Source organism: Balaenoptera musculus, chromosome 11 (assembly GCF_009873245.2).
Source record: "Balaenoptera musculus isolate JJ_BM4_2016_0621 chromosome 11, mBalMus1.pri.v3, whole genome shotgun sequence".
Lineage (NCBI taxonomy): Eukaryota > Metazoa > Chordata > Mammalia > Artiodactyla > Balaenopteridae > Balaenoptera > Balaenoptera musculus.
The window spans coordinates 67985531-68004236 of NC_045795.1; the positions used below are offsets into that span (position 1 = coordinate 67985531).

At 37.9% G+C, this 18706-nt stretch overlaps 1 protein-coding gene across 8 annotated transcripts in view; it reads right to left on the minus strand.

The window, feature by feature from the left end:
- The window catches only part of NEK4 (NIMA related kinase 4), a 53850-nt gene that overhangs the window by 15584 nt on the left and 19560 nt on the right, over nucleotides 1–18706 (minus strand). For 6 of the 8 annotated variants that reach the window (XM_036868071.1, XM_036868072.1, XM_036868070.1 and 3 more), the window contains 9 exons: nucleotides 17316–17470; nucleotides 15657–15798; nucleotides 13361–13765; nucleotides 8978–9127; nucleotides 8447–8513; nucleotides 7597–7694; nucleotides 6410–6498; nucleotides 3627–3832; nucleotides 3009–3142 (listed from right to left, as the gene is read on the minus strand). In XM_036868071.1, the coding sequence (XP_036723966.1) occupies nucleotides 3009–3142; nucleotides 3627–3832; nucleotides 6410–6498; nucleotides 7597–7694; nucleotides 8447–8513; nucleotides 8978–9127; nucleotides 13361–13765; nucleotides 15657–15798; nucleotides 17316–17470 (1446 nt within the window). Of the gene's footprint in view, nucleotides 1–3008; nucleotides 3143–3626; nucleotides 3833–6409; nucleotides 6499–6648; nucleotides 6855–7596; nucleotides 7695–8446; nucleotides 8514–8977; nucleotides 9128–13360; nucleotides 13766–15656; nucleotides 15799–17315; nucleotides 17471–18706 lie in introns of those variants that run through there. The other 2 variants (XM_036868069.1, XR_005021751.1) reach the window with 2 other exon arrangements.

Here is an 18706-nt window from a genome sequence, read left to right on the forward strand (position 1 = left end):
ATATACAATGGAGAAAAGACAGCCTCTTCAATAAGTGGTGCTGGGAAAACTGGACAGCTACATGTAAAAGAATGAAATTAGAACACTCCCTAACACCATACACAAAAATAAACTCAAAATGGATTAGAGACCTAAATGTAAGACCGGACACTATAAAAGTCTTAGAGGAAAACATAGGAAGAACACTCTTTGACATAAATCACAGCAAGATCTTTTTTGATCCACCTCCTAGAGTAATGGAAATAAAAAGAAAAATAAACAAATGGGACCTAATGATACTTCAAAGCTTTTGCACAGCAAAGGAAACCATAAACAAGATGAAAAGACAACCCTCAGAATGGGAGAAAATATTTGCAAACGAATCAACGGACAAAAGATTAATCTCCAAAGTATATAAACAGCTCATGCAGCTCAATATTAAAAAAACAAACAACGCAATCCAAAAATGGGCAGAAGACCTAAATAGACATTTCTCCAAAGAAGACGTACAGATGGCCAAGAAGCACATGAAAAGCTGCTCAACACCACTAATTATTAGAGAAATGCAAATCAAAACTACAATGAGGTATCACCTCACCCCAGTTAGAATGGGCAACATCAGAAAATCTACAAACAACAAATGCTGGAGAGGGTGTGGAGAAAAGGGAAGCCTCTTGCACTGTTGGTGGGAATGTAAATTGATACAGCCACTATGGAGAACAGTATGGAGGTTCCTTAAAAAACTAAAAATAGAATTACCATATGATCCAGCAATCCCACTACTGGGCATATACCCAGAGGAAACCATAATTCAAAAAGACACATGCACCCCAATGTTCATTGCAGCACTATTTACAATAGCCAGGTCATGAAAGTAACCTAAATGCCCATCGACAGATGACTGGATAAAGAAGTAGTGGTACATATATACAATGGAATATTACTCAGCCATAAAAAGGAACGAAATTGGGTCATTTGTTGAGACGTGGATGGATCTAGAGACTGTCATACAGAGTGAAGTAAGTCAGAAAGAGAAAAACAAATATCGTATATTAATGCATATATGTGGAACCTAGAAAAATGGTATAGATGAACCAGTTTGCAGGGCAGAAATTGAGACACAGATGTAGAGAACAAACGTATGGACACCAAGGGGGGAAAGCGGCAGGGGGGTGGGGGTGGGGGTGTGATGAATTGGGCGATTGGGATTAACATGTATACACTGATGTGTATAAAATTGATGACTAATAAGAACCTGCTGTATAAAAAATTAAATAAAATAAAATTCAAAAATTCAAAAAAAAATTGTATGCCAATTAGATAACTTAGTTGAAAAGGACAAATTCCTAGAAAGACACAAATTTTAGAAAGAGAAGAACAAATAATCTGAATATAGTAAGTAAAGACATGGAATTTATTATCAAAAAACTACCCACAAAGAAAAGCTCAGGTCCACCCAGATGCCTTCATTGGTGAATTCTAGCAAACATTTCAAGAAGAATTAATACCAGTTCTTCACTAATTCTTCCCAAAAAAGATGAGGGAAACTCCCCAACTCATTCTGACGCCAGTATTACCCTGATAACAAAACCGATAAAAATATCACAAGAAAAGAAAACTGAAGACCAATATCTCATGTGAACACAGACACAAAAACGCTCAACAAAATACTAGAAACATGACTCTAGCAACATATAAGAAGCAGTATACACGATGACCAACTGGGATTTATCTCAGGAATACAAGGATGATTTAACATCCCAAAACCAATTAATGCAACACACCGTATCAACAGAATAAAAAACAAAAGCCACATGATCATCTAAATAGAAAGCATTTGACAAACCCAACACCTTTTCATCATAAAAACACTTAGCAGGGCTTCCCTGTTGGCGCAGTGCTTAAGAATCCGCCTGTCAATGCAGGGGACACAGGTTCGAGCCCTGATCCAGGAAGATCCCATACGCCGCGGAGCAACTAAGCCTGTGCACCACAACTACTGAGCCTGCGCTCTAGAGCCCGTAAGCCACAACAACTGAGCCCGTGTGCCACACCTACTGAAGCCCACACGCCTAGAGCCCATGCTCCACAATAAGAGAAGCCACCGCAATGAGAAGCCTGTGTACCGCAACAAAGAGTAGCCCCCGCTCTCCACAACTAGAGAAAGCCCGTGCGCAGCAATGAACACCCAACGCAGCCAAAAATAAATAAATAAATTAACTAATTTTTTAAAAAGTGGAAACAACCTGTTTATCAGCTGGTGAATAGATAAACAAAATGTGGTATAGCCATACAATGGAATACTATTCAGCCATATAAAAGAATGAAGTACATGACGTGCCCTACAACATGGATGAATCTAAAAAACATACGCTAGGGGCTTCCCTGGTGGCGCAGTGGTTGAGAGTCTGCCTGCCAATGCAGGGGACACGGGCTCGAGCCCTGGTCTGGGAGGATCCCACATGCCGCGGAGCAACTAGGCCCGTGAGCCACAACTACTGAGCCTGCACGTCTGGAGCCTATGCTCCGCAACGGCAGAGGCCGTGATAGTGAGAGGCCCGCGCACCGCGATGAAGAGTGGCCCCCGCTTGCCGCAACTGGAGAAAGCCCTCGCACAGAAACGAAGACCCAACACAGCCATGAATAAATAAATAAATAAAATTAAAAAAAAAAAAAAACATATGCTAAATGAAAGATATCAGTCACAAAGGACCACATAGTTTTGTACAACTGTATTTAAATGAAATGTCCAGAATAGGCAGATATAGAGACAGAAATATTAGCAGTTGCTTAGGGGTGAAAGGCCTATAGGACAATGGGGAGGGACAGTGGGTACAGGGTTTCTTTTGGGGATGATTAAATGTTCTAACATTGATGTGGTGATGGTTGTACAACTCTGTGAACATATTAAAAACCACTGAATTGTATATTTTAAATGGGTAAAATGTATGGTATGTTAATTATATTTCAAAAGGCCATTAAAAAAATTCCATAGCATAAGCAGCTGACACAGCTAATGGAACACTCACCTCTCTTTCCAATTCATCCTCCTCTTCCAAAATATCATACACCTGCTCTAAAAGCTGAATCCCCAGGCCCCGAATTACATCAGCTCTCAAGGCTTCAACTATTCTTCTGATTTTTTCAGAACCTGGCACGATAGCTAAAAAGCAATAACAACAACAGGGAAAAAGTAAACACTTTCACCACTGCAGCAAGAAGAACACAATTTTTTTTTTTCTTTTTTTTCCTGGTAATCTTGTCATGTTAAGATTCTTTTCACTTTGACAACAGTTTAATTTAAGAGTTCATGTATTTTTAATGACTAAAATGTATATATGAACTTACGCTTCATGTCTCATCACCATCTCCTAAATCTAAAAACTACAAATTGTCTAATTTGAAGACAGTCCACATGAAAAATTCCAAACATGTATTTATTTACATTTATTTTTAAAAATCAATTTTCATTCAACTTTTCAGGAATACAACTGTTACATAAAATAAGATATATTTTTTTATGGAGATATCCAAATGAAATAATTTAAAAAACCAAAAAAATTTGCAAGCATTAAGCTCCTTAGTTTGATACATTTCTCCAGTAAACATATGCTCTCCAGCTTGGTGTAAAACAATAAACTGACCACCTGAAGGTAGCTCTTTAAAATGGAGTTCCTCCGCCCCCTCTGCAACTTTCCCATGAAGTATCAGCGTGTCCCGATACTTCCGATGAAGTTTAAATTCTGACACTGGCTCTGGTACCGGGAGATCTTCATAGCTCTCTTTAGAGTCCAACTTCAGGGTCTGTGTCATCAATTGTACCAAGTCACTCATTTCATTTGTGTGACCTTTCCTGAAAAAGAAAAAATTCTCTTGTTATTAATTGGCTTCATGAGAATTTTTCATTAGAAATTAGATACAAAACAACCTTTAGGAAGTTCTGCTTTCCAATGAGCAAGTACGCTCCTACAGACAGAACCCTTCCACAAATAAGTATAAACTCTGGACAAAATACAAAAATCAACTATGTGAAGGCAATGAAGAATGTACAAAATTTGCAAGCAGATTATGGAGGAGAGTCAACACCTTTAGTCTAAAGGCAAGCTATAGGCAGCTAAAGTACAACAGAAAACCCACAGTCTTTCTTGCCTGCAAAACCAAAGGACAGAGCTCGAGACCACCACTGCCACTAGAAAGTGAGAGAAGAATCTTGGAAAGGAGAGAGTGAGAAAGACAAGGTCCCAGATTTTGTGTATAAATTCCACCCAACTATTTCTAAGTAATTTAACTATATCCAAGTACAAAGTTCAAGAATATTTAAAGAAATATAAAAATATCAGCACTTAATGGGATAAATTGACAATGTCTGGCATCACGTCAAAAATACCAGACATGCAAAGCAGGAAAATAGCACACAATTATGAAGAGAAAAAGATCAGTTAATAGAAATAGATCCAGAAGTGATACAAGTGACAGAATTAGTAAATAAGGACATTAAAATGGTTATTAAAAATATATTCCATATGACCAAGGTGGAGGAAACACCAACATGTTAAGGAGAGGCAATGAAGATATAAAAAGGACCCAAATTGAACTACAAATGATAAGTACAATGTGTTGAATATGTGGGATGGGATTAACAAATTAGATACTGCAGGAGAAAAGATTAGTGAACTCAAAGATACAGCAATAGAATCTACAAAAAATGGAACAGATGGGAATTCCCTGGCAGTGCTGTGGTTAGGACTCCACACTTTCACTGCCGAGGGCATGGGTTCAATCCCTGGTCGGGGAACTAAGATCCCACAAGCCACGCGGTGTGGCCAGAAAAAAAAAAAAGGAACAGAGAAAAAAAGACTAAAAAAAAAAAGAATACGATTAGTGACCTGTGGGATAACTTTAAGCAATCTAATATACATGTAATCAGAATCCTTAGGAGGGCAGGAGGGGGTCCAAAAACATACTTGAAGAAATAATGGCGAAACTGTTTCCACCAATGAAAACTATAAACCCACAGATCTAAGAAGACATTTTATAAGAATTCTGACTGAAAATCAGATGTGTTCATTAAAAGAGAATTTTAGCTCTTGCATATACCAAAAACCATTTACAACATTATCAATGACAGTTCTACAGGTCTGAATGCTACTATAAATGTACATTTAAAATTAATTCATAAACAAATGGGACCTAATCAAGCTTATAAGCTTTTGCACAGCAACGGAAACCATAAAAAAAAAAAATGAAAAGATAACCTACAGACTGGGAGAAAATATTTGCAAACAATGCAACTGACAAGGGATTAATTTCCAAAATATATAAACAGCTCATACAATTCAATAACAACAACAACAAAAAACAACCCAATCAAAAAATGGGCAGAAGACCTAAACAGACATTTCTCCAAAGAAGACATAAAGATGGCCAATAGGCACATGAAAAGATGCTCAACATCACTAATTATCAGAGAAATGCAAATCAAAACTACAATGAGGTACCACCTTACATGGGTCAGAATGGCCATCATTAAAAAGTCTACAAATAATAAATGCTGGAGAGGATGTGGAGAAAAGGGAACCCTCCTACACTGTTGGTGGGAATGTAAATTGGTGCAGCCATTATGGAAAACAGTATGGAGGTTCCTCAGAAAACTAAAAACAGAGTTGCCATGTGATCCAGCAATTCCACTCCTAGGCATATACCCAGACAAAACTATAATTTGAAAAGATACATGCACCCCTATGTTCATAGCAGCACTATCTACAATAACGAAGACATGGAAACAACCTAAATGTCCATTGACAGATGAATGGATAAAGATGTGAGATAGACAGATAGATAGATACACATACACACACATACATATATATACACATACATACAATGGACTATTACTCAGCCACTAAAAAGAATGAAATCATGCCATTCGCAGCAACATGGATGGACCTAGAGGTTATCATACTAAGCGAAGTAAGTCAGAAAGAGAAAGACAAATACCATATGATATCACTTATTTGTGAAATCTAAAGTATAACACAAACAAATATATCTGTGAAATAGAAACAGACTAAAAGACATGGGAACAGACTTGTGGTTTCCAAGGGGGCTGGGGGTGGGGGAGGGAAGTATTGGGAGTGTGGGATCAGCAGATGCAAACTATTATTTATAGGACGGATAAACAGCAAGGTCCTACTGTATAGCCCAGGGAACTCTATTCAATATCCTGTGATAAACCATAATGGAAAAGAATATGAAAAAGAATATATGTATAACTGAGTCACTTTGCTGTACAGCAGAAATTAATACAACATTGTAAAGCAACTATACTTCAATAAAATTTTTTTAAAAGTAAAAAAATAAAATTAAATTAGAATAAAATTAATTCAAACAGAAATAGCTTATGAAAGGAGATAGAAAAATAAGAACTTACCCTTCCTTTGAATTCCCATTTGATTTATCAGCTGAACTTGTAGAAGAACTTAACTCATCCTCAGAGAGACAATGGGTGAGTTTCCTTTCCTATTAATGTTTGGAAAAACAAAATTCCACATGACAACACAACCAGAATGTAATACATGAAACAGTCTTAGATGCAATGCCTAGACACAATGTGCACCTAGGTCCAATTTAACAGGAGAACTATGGATATAAAAATTGAAGTTACTTTACCAAATAATGTCCCAGTTCACCCATGAAGTTCATAAATGAAGCCTGAGGAACATCAAAGTGAAGTTTTATAAGGTCCTGGAAAGTCTCAGCTATGAAGAAATTTCCTTTCCAGAGGAGAGCAGACAAACAGTTCTGGTGTTTGAACTTCTAAGCAGAGGGCTGGTACCATAAGGAATGTTGGCATTTTAAACTAGACAGAATGCCACCTAAATAAAAAGTAACCTCAGTTTGCTCACCCATGATACTCATTGTTAAATGCTTTAAAGGATTACCTGATATAATTACACACAAATGTTACAACTTTGGAAAATAAAGAGGATCATCTTAATTAGTGAAACAACTAAATCACACACTATTGTTAAAGGAAAAATATCTTCATTACTTTCAAGGGCAGGAAGTTTCTTTTTTAAAAAAAGTAATTATATGCTCCTAGAAATGATGTCAAAAACTGGAATACAGAAAACTGAATAATTATTCCCAGGGTATTATTATACAAAAAAGTGAATGTGGTTAAAACCTTGCAATTATCTATTTAGCCACCAAATGGTGCCCCTACATTATCCCTGGGTCGAAAGGTAAGGTACTTTGACACAAACACTAAAATCTGGCCAGGTCGTTTGGTATATTATTAACACAGCAGACTAAGCAAAGTGTTGCCTAGTGGAAGCCTTTTGGAAGTCTTGTTTAAAAGACTTCCTAAGAAAGATATTAACTAGGCTGCCAGTTGTTTACAAGAGTGCCTGAAAAGTCCATTCCCTTAATGAAGAAAACAAAATCCTTTTAATTATTATTGACCAGTTCTTTTTCTTATCAGAGGAAGTGTGAAAAGTGTAACTTAAGTCAGTGCTGTCCCAGGAATAAATAGAGCTGGCATTTATGAGGTTTACCATTACTAGGCTTGCCAGATGTAGACATGTCTACCTTTTACCTTAGGACTATGTAATGTACCTGAGCAACGCTGTAGTCAGAAGACAACCATTGAGCAGGGGTAGGGTGGCCTTCCTCTTGTGGTTTCCCTGGCCCCGCTGGACTCCTCACTGAAGGGCCTGAAAAAGTGACAACCCCCAGCAGTTGTTTATGGTGGGCTGGCCTCAATAGAAGAGGGCTTTGCACTGTTTATGGAAGATACCCCAGCAAGGGCCAGCCTAGAAGGAACTCAGACAGCATATTCATCATCACTCTGGTGTCTGACACCTCAGTTCAAATCTCAGGTCTAGGTCTACCAGCCCTGTGACCTTGGGCAAGTTACTTAACCCCTCTGACCCTCAGTCTCCTCCGCTGCAAAATATGAAATGAGATAATGCCCTTAAAATACTTAGCATAATGTTTGAGACATTGTCAGCATTCAATAAATGGAAACTGCTAGAATATGTTGTCTTTAGATAATAGTAATAGGAATGATCACAGCCCTCAGCCCAGGGCAGTACCATTCTCCTGGCTTCCTCTCTCTGTTCCTGAGAAGAGAGCAATTCTCTGACCAACAGACTCTGAACACGGAAACAAACTAAACATTCGCCTGACTACTTTCCTGTCTGAAATCTCCCAGGAGTTACTGTCACTCAAAGCTCTCTTGCTCTCTTTTTAGAGTCCTCTTTCTCTAATAACACAAGTTCCAGATCCAATACTATGCCAATTTTTTAAAAGGCTTGACTAGGAAATTTCAAAAATTCTTCTAAATTGGTTTCCCAAGTGGATTACTGATGCTGGAAATTCTTAACACCTCACAATCAGTACCAATGCTATGTCCATGAGCCATACCAATAACCTCCAATAGATGAAGGAAAGAGAACAACTTTACCTGAGGGGAAGATCTCTTCCTGTGACTGCTTTAGTCGCCTCCTCTCTCTTGCTGATAATGGTCGGTCCTTTTAAAGAAAGTCAGTTACTTCCATTCCTATTCACTGTTCTTATAATACCTACAATGCATGACATATCATCCAGCACTACAGGAAAGGCCCTGCACAGGTCTTTAAAGGAGTGTCCACTTGAAACCAGTTCACATCAGGCTTACAACTCCTAGCTAGGATGATCACAGCCCTCATTTCTAGGAAGAGCTCATCTTTGGAAGGGCAAATAGGGAATTCTGCATTTCCTACATTCAGAATCCACTTGGTCTCCTTAATTAACTGGAAGTGACCAGCCCTGAAACGATAGAATCTGTCCGTTTCAATCAAAGCTTCTGTTGAGAATCACAAATTTGCGCTTTCCAGTGTCTGGCAAAAAGCAGGGCTAAGATGTTTTAATACAAAACTTCACAATATATGCAGGATTTACAACCAAAAGGCTTTATAATAAAGCTTAAAAAAATCCAACATAGACTCCTACAAACCTTTGATGATGATATCTCTCTGTTCCTCGAACTGCTCACAGACCCAGCAACCACTCTACTTTGGTTTTCAGCATCTTTTTGTGTTGATGTGACATCCACTTTTCCAACAGTAGAAAGAGAAGGCAAAAGACGAGGAGGAGTCTCTTGGAACTTCCATAATTAACAAAGAGGAGGAGGTTATCAGTGTCATATACATCTACCTCCAAAGGTCCCCCATCGGTAAATCTATGTATTTGTCAGTGATTCCCTCTCAAAAACTTTAAAACAGGGCTTCCCTGGTGGCGCAGTGGTTGAGAATCTGCCTGCCAATGCAGGGGACACGGGTTCGAGCCCTGGTCTGGGAAGATCCCACATGCCACGGAGCAACTAGGCCCGTGAGCCACAATTACTGAGCCTGCGCATCTGGAGCCTGTGCTCTGCAACAAGAGAGGCCGCAATAGCGAGAGGCCCGCGCACCGCGATGAACAGGGGCCCCCACTTGCCGCAACTAGAGAAAGCCCTCGCACAGAAACGAAGACCCAACACAGCCATAAATAATAAATAAATCATTAATTAATTAAAAAAAAAAAGAATGTTTTCAATGTTTCACCATTAAATATCACATCTGCTGAATATTTATAAAAAAAAAAACAAAAAACAAAAAACTTTAAAACATTGCATTTGGGTGGGTGGGGGGGCGGTGGCGGAGGGGAAGAAACTCTGCCAAAAGTGAATGACCATCTAAGAAGCTTATAGAGAGGGTGCCTGTGAAAGTTACTTCCAGAAATGAGGGGTTGCCACGATCTTATGCAGAAGCTGAGAGAGAAACTGTTCATTAATATGACATAAGAGGAATCAGAGATTTACCTTTGTTGGCCTGTTCCTTTAACTCTCAAAATGAGCTGTCCATCCTTGCTGGAGAAGATAAAATCCTTACTCTGCTTCCAACTCACTGACATTTGATAACTGATATTTAGCATTTCTACCCTTCTTTATATGTTCCTTGCATTATGTATGTGCCTTTTTAGCACATCATTCTAAACAGAAATGAAGCTTCCTAAAGTCTGTTTCCCAAGCAGCAGCACAATGACTTATTCCAAAGAGATCTCTGCTGACCTGTCTCTTTTCCCCACTATGCTCAGTATGCTCAGTATGTTCTCTTTTCTTCTGCCGCTGCTGTTGAGACAGGAAAGGTTCAGACCCAGAGCTGTGTGGCTGTAAAGCTGGGTGGATTCTGTCCTGTTCACTTAAAAAAAAAAAAAACCACTTACTATAAACCTACAGTAATTGTGTTACTGACAAACGGATAGAAAAATCAGTGGTACAGAATTGAGAGTATAAAAATAAATCATCATATTTAGGGTCTACTGATTTTCAATGAGGGTCCCAAGAAAATTCAATGGGAAAAGAATAATCTTTTAACAAATGGTACTGGGACAAGTGGACATCCACATACAAAAGAATGAAGTAGAACCCTTTCTACACATCACACACAAAAATTAACTCAAAATAGATCTCAGATCTAAACGTAAGAGTTAAAATTATGAACTCTTAGAAGAAATTATGGGAGAAATCTTCATGACACTAAAAGCAGAAGCAACAAAATAACAAATAGACAAAACTAGATTTCATCAAATTTTAAAACTTTTATGCTCTAAAGGACACCATCAAGAAAGTGAAGATGGGGGACTTCCCTGGGGGTCCAGTGGTAAAGAATCCGCCTTCCAATGCAGGGGACGCAGGTTCGATCCCTGGTTGGGGAACTAAGATCCCACATGCCGTGGGGCAACTACGCCTGCGCGCCACAACTACTGAGCTCACGCGCCTCAACGAGAGAGCCCACATGCTGCAAACTACAGAGCCCACGCATTCTGGAGCCTACACGCCCTGGAGCCCATGCGCCACAACTAGAGAGAAGACCACGCGCCACAACGAAAGATGCTGCACGCCTCAACGAAGGCCCCGCGTGCTGTAACTAAGACCCAACGCAGCCAAAAAAGTAATAAAGAAAAAATAAATAAATAATTAAAAAAAGAAAGTGAAGATGGGACTTCCCTGGTGGTCCAGTGGTTAAGACTCCACACTTCCAATGCAGGGGGCACAGGTTCAATCCCTGGTCAGGGAACTAAGATCCCACATGCTGCATGGCACAGTCAAAATAAAATAAAATAAAATACACTTTAAAAAGAACGTGAAGACAATCCACAGAATGGGAGACAATATTTTTGAATCTTATATCTGATAAGGGACTGACATTTGTAATTGATAAAGAACTCCTACTACTCAACAATAAAAAGATAAATAAACCAATTTAAAATGGGCAAAGAATTTGAATAGATATTTCTCCAAAGTAGGTATAAAAATGGCCAATAAGCACATGAAAAGATGCTCAACAACATTAGTCATTAGGGAGGTGCAAATCAAAACCACAATAAGATACCACTTCTAGGATGGCTAGAATCAAAAACAAAACAAAACAAAACAAAAAACACAGAAAATAAGTGTTGGTGAGGATGTGGAGAAATTACAACTCTCATACATTGCTGATGGGAAGTAAAATGATATAGTTGCTTTGGAAAACAGTTGTGCAGTTCCTCAAAAAGTTAAACATAGAGTCACCATATGATACAGCAATTCCACTCCTAGGTATATACCCAAGAGAATTGAAAACATGTGTCCATACAAAAACTTGTACATGAATGTTCAAAGCAACTTTACCCACAGTGAAAAGTGAAAACAACCCAAATGTTCATCAACTGATGAATAGATAAATAAAATATGAAATATACATACAGTAGAATTTATTTGGCAATAAAAAGAAATGAAATACTGGTACAGGCTACAACATGGATATAACCTTGAAAGCATTATGCTAAATAAAAGAAGCCAGATACAAAAGGCCATATATGTATGATTCCATTTATATGAAATATTGAGAATAGGCAAATTCATACAGACAATGGTTGCCAAGGGCTAGAGACAAGGAGGAATGGAGGGTGACTAGTATTGAGTATGGGGTTTCTTTTTGAGGTGATGGAAATGTTCTGGAAACAGATAATGGCAGTGAATGTACAACTTTATAAATATACTAAAAACCACTGAATTGGCACTTTAAAAATTTTTTAAATAATTACGGAAAAAAATAAAAGAAGTGAACTTGAATATAATTTGACAGTCAAGCAGAACAAGCAGGACACACATCATTTTATCTATAAAGTACTAAGGATTCCAGTGTCCAGAGAAAGCTTAGGACTAAATTTTGGTTTCAATTCAATGAGTTCAAATGAAAGGAGCATCATACTTGTACTTTTCTATAAAAACAAAACCTTATTAAAAACATTTGAGGGACTTCCCTGGTGGCACAGTGATTAAGAATCCGCCTGCCAATGCAGGGGACACAGGTTCGAGCCCTGGTCTGGGAAGATCCCACACGCCGTGGAGCAATTAAGCCCATGCGCCACAACTACTGAGCCTATGCACTAGAGCCCGCGAGCCACAACTACTGAGCCCACGTACCATAACTAGTGAAACCTGCGTGCCTAGAGCCCGTGCTCCGCAACAAGAGAAGCCACCACAATGAGAAGCCCGTGCACCGCAACGAAGAGTAGCCCCTGCTCACCGCAACTAGAGAAAGCCCACACACAGCAACAAAGACCCAAACAGCCATAAATAAAATAAATAAATAAAAACATTTGACTATAGACGCATAAAATAGTTATATATATTTATATAAAAGTGTTAAATATGAAAATGTATGTAATATATAAAGTTTAAATATATATAGATTATAAAAATATAGTCAACATATACATTAAATATATTCTTTAAATATTTTACAAATAAAAATGTAAAGTTAATCAAATGTTCTGGCTTTCTTTCTAATCCTTAGCTATTACCATGCTTCATCTAATTTAGGCTTCTTTCCATGTTCAAGTAGAAGATACCCTTTAAATTTACTCAGAATAGTCTCTCAGTATCAAAATCCTTTTGTTCCATTCCTTTTCTTCCTTTCTTCCTTCTCCTTTGGTTCCAACACATAAAATATGTTTTTTTAATTCCTTAACTTAAAAAATCAGACAATCCACTAACTTTAAAAGCAAGAAGGAATGTGATATTACCTAATTTTTGGAACTGCCCATCCACTTGGAGGACTTACAAAAGAATGACGTAGAAATAGGAAAAAACACACTAATGGCAAATGGCAAGTACCCTACACCAGGGCACAGAAGGGATCTAAGAATTCCTTGGGTCCTATCCTTTGGTTCTGTCATGTTTAAACTGTTATATGGGAACAACCGATTTTCCTAAAACCACAACTAAAAGCACAAAGAACACAACCCACACCTTTGTAACCACACTTTCCAGTCTTCTTTCTGAAACCAATACCTTGTGCATGTCACTCACCTGGTCCTTTGATAAATTTTGGTCTTTGTTTAGGGGCTGCAAAGGCTTCACTGGGTCATTCCTTTCTCCAGTGACATAGTCAATGGACCATGTGGGAATTCGGTTTCCTTGAGCACTGGATTTAGTGTTATCCTGCAGCCTCTCTTTCACTTGAGAAATAATACATTTACCTTCTAGCTCATTAGAGGCATCTAAATGTCTTCGTTGATTCTCTTGAACTAAGCTGTTGTTCACTGAGTTCCTCCTTTCTGCAGGTAAGATGTCAATATTCACCCTACTGATCGTGGCTAGCGATTCTGCGGTATTGCTTACGTCTGGTTTGTAGGTGTGGCCTTTCAGACTTGCGGGTGTCTTCAAGGGGCCAATGACTATGGGTTTCTCCTGGGACAAATATTTGTCTTCACCCTGAATGAAAACATGCTTCCAAGTTATTATAGCACTCCTCACACCATATTAAAAAATTAACTCAAAATGGAATAGCAGGTTCCTCAGAAAGTTAAACATGGAATAATCATAAGACCCAACAATCCCACTCCCAGGTATTTGTCCCAAGAACTAAAAGTAGGGACTCAGATATTTGTACACTAATGTTTATAGCAGCATTATTCACAATGGCCAGAAGATGGAAACAACCCAAATGTCCATCAGCAGATGAATGGATAAACAAAATGTGGTATATACATACAGCGGAATATTAGAGAATAGAGAAAGTAGATCAGAGGCTACCAGGGTCTGGGAGTAGGGGCAATGGGGAGTTAGACCTTAATGGGTACAGAGTTTCTGTTTGGAATGATGAAAAGGTTTTGGAAGATATGGTGATGGCTGCACAGCATTGTGAATGTAATTAAGACCACTGAATTGTATGCTTAAAAATGGTACAAAATGAAAATAATTAATTAATTAATTAATTTAAAAATGGTACAAAATGGCAAATTTTATATTACTTATATTTTACCATAATAAAAAAATTTTTAATGGATCAATAACCTAAATATAAGAGCTAAAACTATAAAAAACCTAGGAGAAAACCTAGGCGTACATCTTTATGACCTTGGATTTAGCAAGGGATTCTTAGATATGAGCATGGGCAACAAAAGTAAAAAACAAATAAATTAGACTTCATCAAAATTAAAAACATTTGTGCATAAAAGGACGTTATCAAGAAAGTGAAAGGACAACCTACAGAACGGGAGGAAATATTTGTAAATCATATATCTGATGAGGGTCTAGTATCTATAATATAGAAAGAACTCTTAGAACTCAATAATAAAAAACAAAAAACCCAATTAAAAAATGGGCAACGGACTTAATAGATATTTCTCCAAAGAAGGCATTCAAATGGCCAACAAGTTCTATGTCATTAGTCAAATGCAAATCAGAACTACAATAACATACCACTTCACATCCACTAGGATGGCTAGAATCAGAAAAACAGAAAATAACAAGAGTTGGTGAAGTTGTAGAGAAACTGGAATTCTCAGGGATTGCTGATAAAAGCATGAAATGGTGCAACCACAAAGGAAAAACAATGTGGTCATTCCTCAAAAAGTTAAACATAGAATTACCATATGACCCAGCAATTACTCTCCTAGATATTATACCCAAGAGAATTGAAAACAGATACTCAAACATTGTACATAAATGTTCATAGCAAAAGCTAAAAGGTGAAAACAACCCAATATCTACCAGTGAATGAATGATAAACAAACTGTGGCATATACATACAATGGGGTATTATTTAGACATAAAAATAAATGAAGTATTGATATATGCTACCTGGATGAACCTCAAAAACATGCTAAGTGAAAGAAGCCAGACACAAAAGGTTACATATTGTATGATTCCATTTATATCAAATATTCAGAATAGGCAAACCCATACAAACAGAGAACACTGGTGTTTTACAGGGGCTGGATGGAGGAGGAGTGACGACCTAATGGGTATGAGGTTTCCTTTTGGGGTGATGAAAATGTTTTGGAACGAGATAGAGGTGATGGTCGCACAATACTGTGAATATACTAAATGCAATTAATTGTTCACTTTAAAATGGTTAACTTTATGTTATATAAATTTCACCTCAATTAAAAAAACTTCTTAAAGTTATTACAGCACTGACTTCATGAACATTTTAATAGGCACTTTGAATACTTCACCAGTATTCCTTCTTTACAATACAAAATTACTTATACAACAGAAATCTAATGAAGCTTAGTCATCTCACATAGAATAACTACCTTAGGTAACCTATCATTTTAATACAGTTTCTAGAACACATATCCTTTAGAATGAGACATACCATTACATATGTCTTGGAGCCCTCAGAAGAGTGTGGTTGAGGGGGAACGGCTTCATGACTTAATTCAGCCTTTCCAGAAACCACTGTAGCCACAGGCTTGGATTTAGAGTCACCATTTTTAATATTATTTTTGGAGGTTTTTCTTTATGAGGAAGAAAAGAAGAAAAAGTTATTATCAGTACAGTGAAGGTTAAAGGTTTCCATATATATGAGGAAATGTGCATATATGTTACACTCCCTCTTAGAACGGCTCGTTTTCTTTCTTTCTGTCTTTTATTTTCTTATTTTTTTTCTTTTTTGGCCGTGCCATGTGGCTTGTGGGATCTTAGTTCCCTGACCAGGGATTGAACCCGGGCCCCCTGCAGTGGAAGCGTGGAGTCCTAACCACCGGACTGCCAGGGAATTCCCATAGAACTGCTCCTTTTATAGAGAACAGTCTTCTAAAAACCAGTGGGCGTTCTACAAAACACTTGACCAGTAATCTCCAAAAACAATCAAGGTCATGAAAAACAAAGAAAGTGAGAAACTGTCAGAGACCCAAGTTGACTAAGGAGAAATGAGGAGTAATATGGTATGCTGGACTGGATCCTGAAGCAGAAAAAGGACACTAGTAGAAAAACTGGTGTAAGCCAAGTGAAGTCTGGATTTAGTCAACATAAGATACTGATGTTGTTTTCTTAGTTCTGACAAATGTACCATGGTAACATGAGATGCTGATAGGAGAAACTGGGTGAGGGTTATACAGAAACTCTCTGTTCTATCTCTGCAACTTTTCTGTAAATACAATATTATTCTAAAATTTAAAACCTATGAAAACTTGCCTCACAATTAGAAGCACCAGGATAATTTTCATCTTCAAGTTTCACATTTGTAATAATACCACAACTGCTTTGCCAAGTTTGAAAGTAAAAATGATTGGTATACTCAGCCTTGACTTGCAGAATAAATGTATACAGGAATAATATCCCCAACTGTTTAAGTGTGACATTTTCCAATGGAGCTAAACCTCTGGAGAATTCAAGGGGAGCATGAAGAACAGAGCTGCAGAAGGCCAAAGGTCTGTTGGTAGGAAATTATAGGCAATGTAAACAAAAATATGATCCTTCTTTATCCCCCAGGGCTTCTCTAGCATTGCCTCCCAAATTTAACACGTCAAAAGACAGGGACTGTGAAGGTCTTGTCCAGCTCTAAGTCTCAGATCCTCGAACAGCTATTTAGCGAAGGTAGGACCTGAAAGTCAAAGAAGGAATTCTATCCCCTTGAGAAGTTATATGAGTAAAGAGGGAACCTTATAAAAGCCCTCTGAGATTTGAGTATTATTTTTTAAATGTGACTATTATCTTACATAGTACATAATGTAATGATAGGCTTCTTAGATGATCTCTCATTTTAATATGATTTCTAAAACATACATCCTTTTAAAAGAATCGTACTCAATATGTCTTGGAACTCTCAGAGAAATGTGAAAGTGATTCCTCCAATGGTTCTCTAGATTTCTGATTTTAGCAATTAAGCAAATCTCAACACTTGTTCTAATCATGCAATTCTACTTCATGTTTTTAAAAAACTCACCATAAATTCTCACACATGAAAATTATAAAAGCCACCCTCTTTTATTCCATCTATTTAGCTGACCTATTTGCAAGGGAAATGTCTTACGCCTTCGTGGCCTCCAAAAACAAGGATATTTGGCGCTTTATGTAAGGCTGCCTTAGGATGCTCCTCACAGAAGGTCTTTCTTCAGGCCTTTTGCTCAGCATGGTTCTTATTATTTCTGCCAGCTCTGGGCTGTAATCTTTCGGCATTGGTGGCAGCTACAAAGAGAAATAATACCATAAGTATGACTAACAGTCTTGTGAAGAAAGTAAAAGAAGGTAGAGGTTTCCCAAGATATATTTTTTAAATCATTATCCACAGCAGAAAATAACCAGCATATTAGTCTACAGGAAGCGTATCTGGCATCCTGGTTATAATAGCAAGTTGTAAAATTATAAAATATATCCTTTAAACCAGCAGTCCCATTTGAGGACCCTCTCCTTCATAAATAAGAGCATGATTTATGTACCAGGATATTCACTGCAGTATTGTTCTTGTCATAGTGAACAAATGGAAACAATGTAAATGGCCATTCATAGGGTACTTGTGGAATAGAGTATGGTATACCCTTCTAATAAAATACCAGGCAGCCTTTAAAAAAATACAAGACTTACAGGTACTGACCTGGAAAGATGTCCCTCATTTATTAAGTCAAAAAAGCAGGTTGTATACCAGTGTGTATAGCCTGATTCCATTTCAGTTACTTTTTTAACATACACATCCAGAGTTATAAAGACAGGGAAAAGCCAGGAAGGTTATGCACCAAACCATTACCAATGGTTATCTCCAAGGGATGGAAATGGATGGAAACAGGGGAATTTCACCCCTTTCTTGTTTGATTCTTTAAGAAGTGGAATTATGAGCAAATTTTACTTTTTCTGTGTTTCTTGATATTTTTTCAAATTAAAAAAATAAATGAGTCTTGGTATAATGTTAAAATCAGTAGGTGATTTATAGCCTTAAAACTTAATGGTGTGAGGATGCCTGACACTGCAGGGGGCAACTAGCCTCATGAAATTGACACATAAAGTTGGTCACTCTAGCATCTATCATACACAATGCTTTCTGCAATTTTTAACTGGTTACTAGTGATTGTGATGATTATCAAAGGAGCAACAAGTTCAAACAGACTAGACTCTTTTTTTAAAAATAAATCTTTTATTTATTTTATTTATTTATTTTTGGCTGTGCTGGGTCTTCGTTGCTGCACGCGGGCTTTCTCTAGTTGCAGTGAGCGGGGGCTACTCTTCATTGCGGTGCGCGGGCTTCTCATTGTGGTGGCTTCTCTTGTTGCAGAGCACAGGCTCTAGGTGCGCGGGCCTCAGTAGCTGTGGCTCGCGGGCTCTAGAGCACAGACTCAGTAGTTGTGGCGCACGGGCTTAGTTGCTCCGCGGCATGTGGGATCTTCCCGGACCAGGGCTTGAACCCGTGTCCCTTGCATTGACAGGCGGATT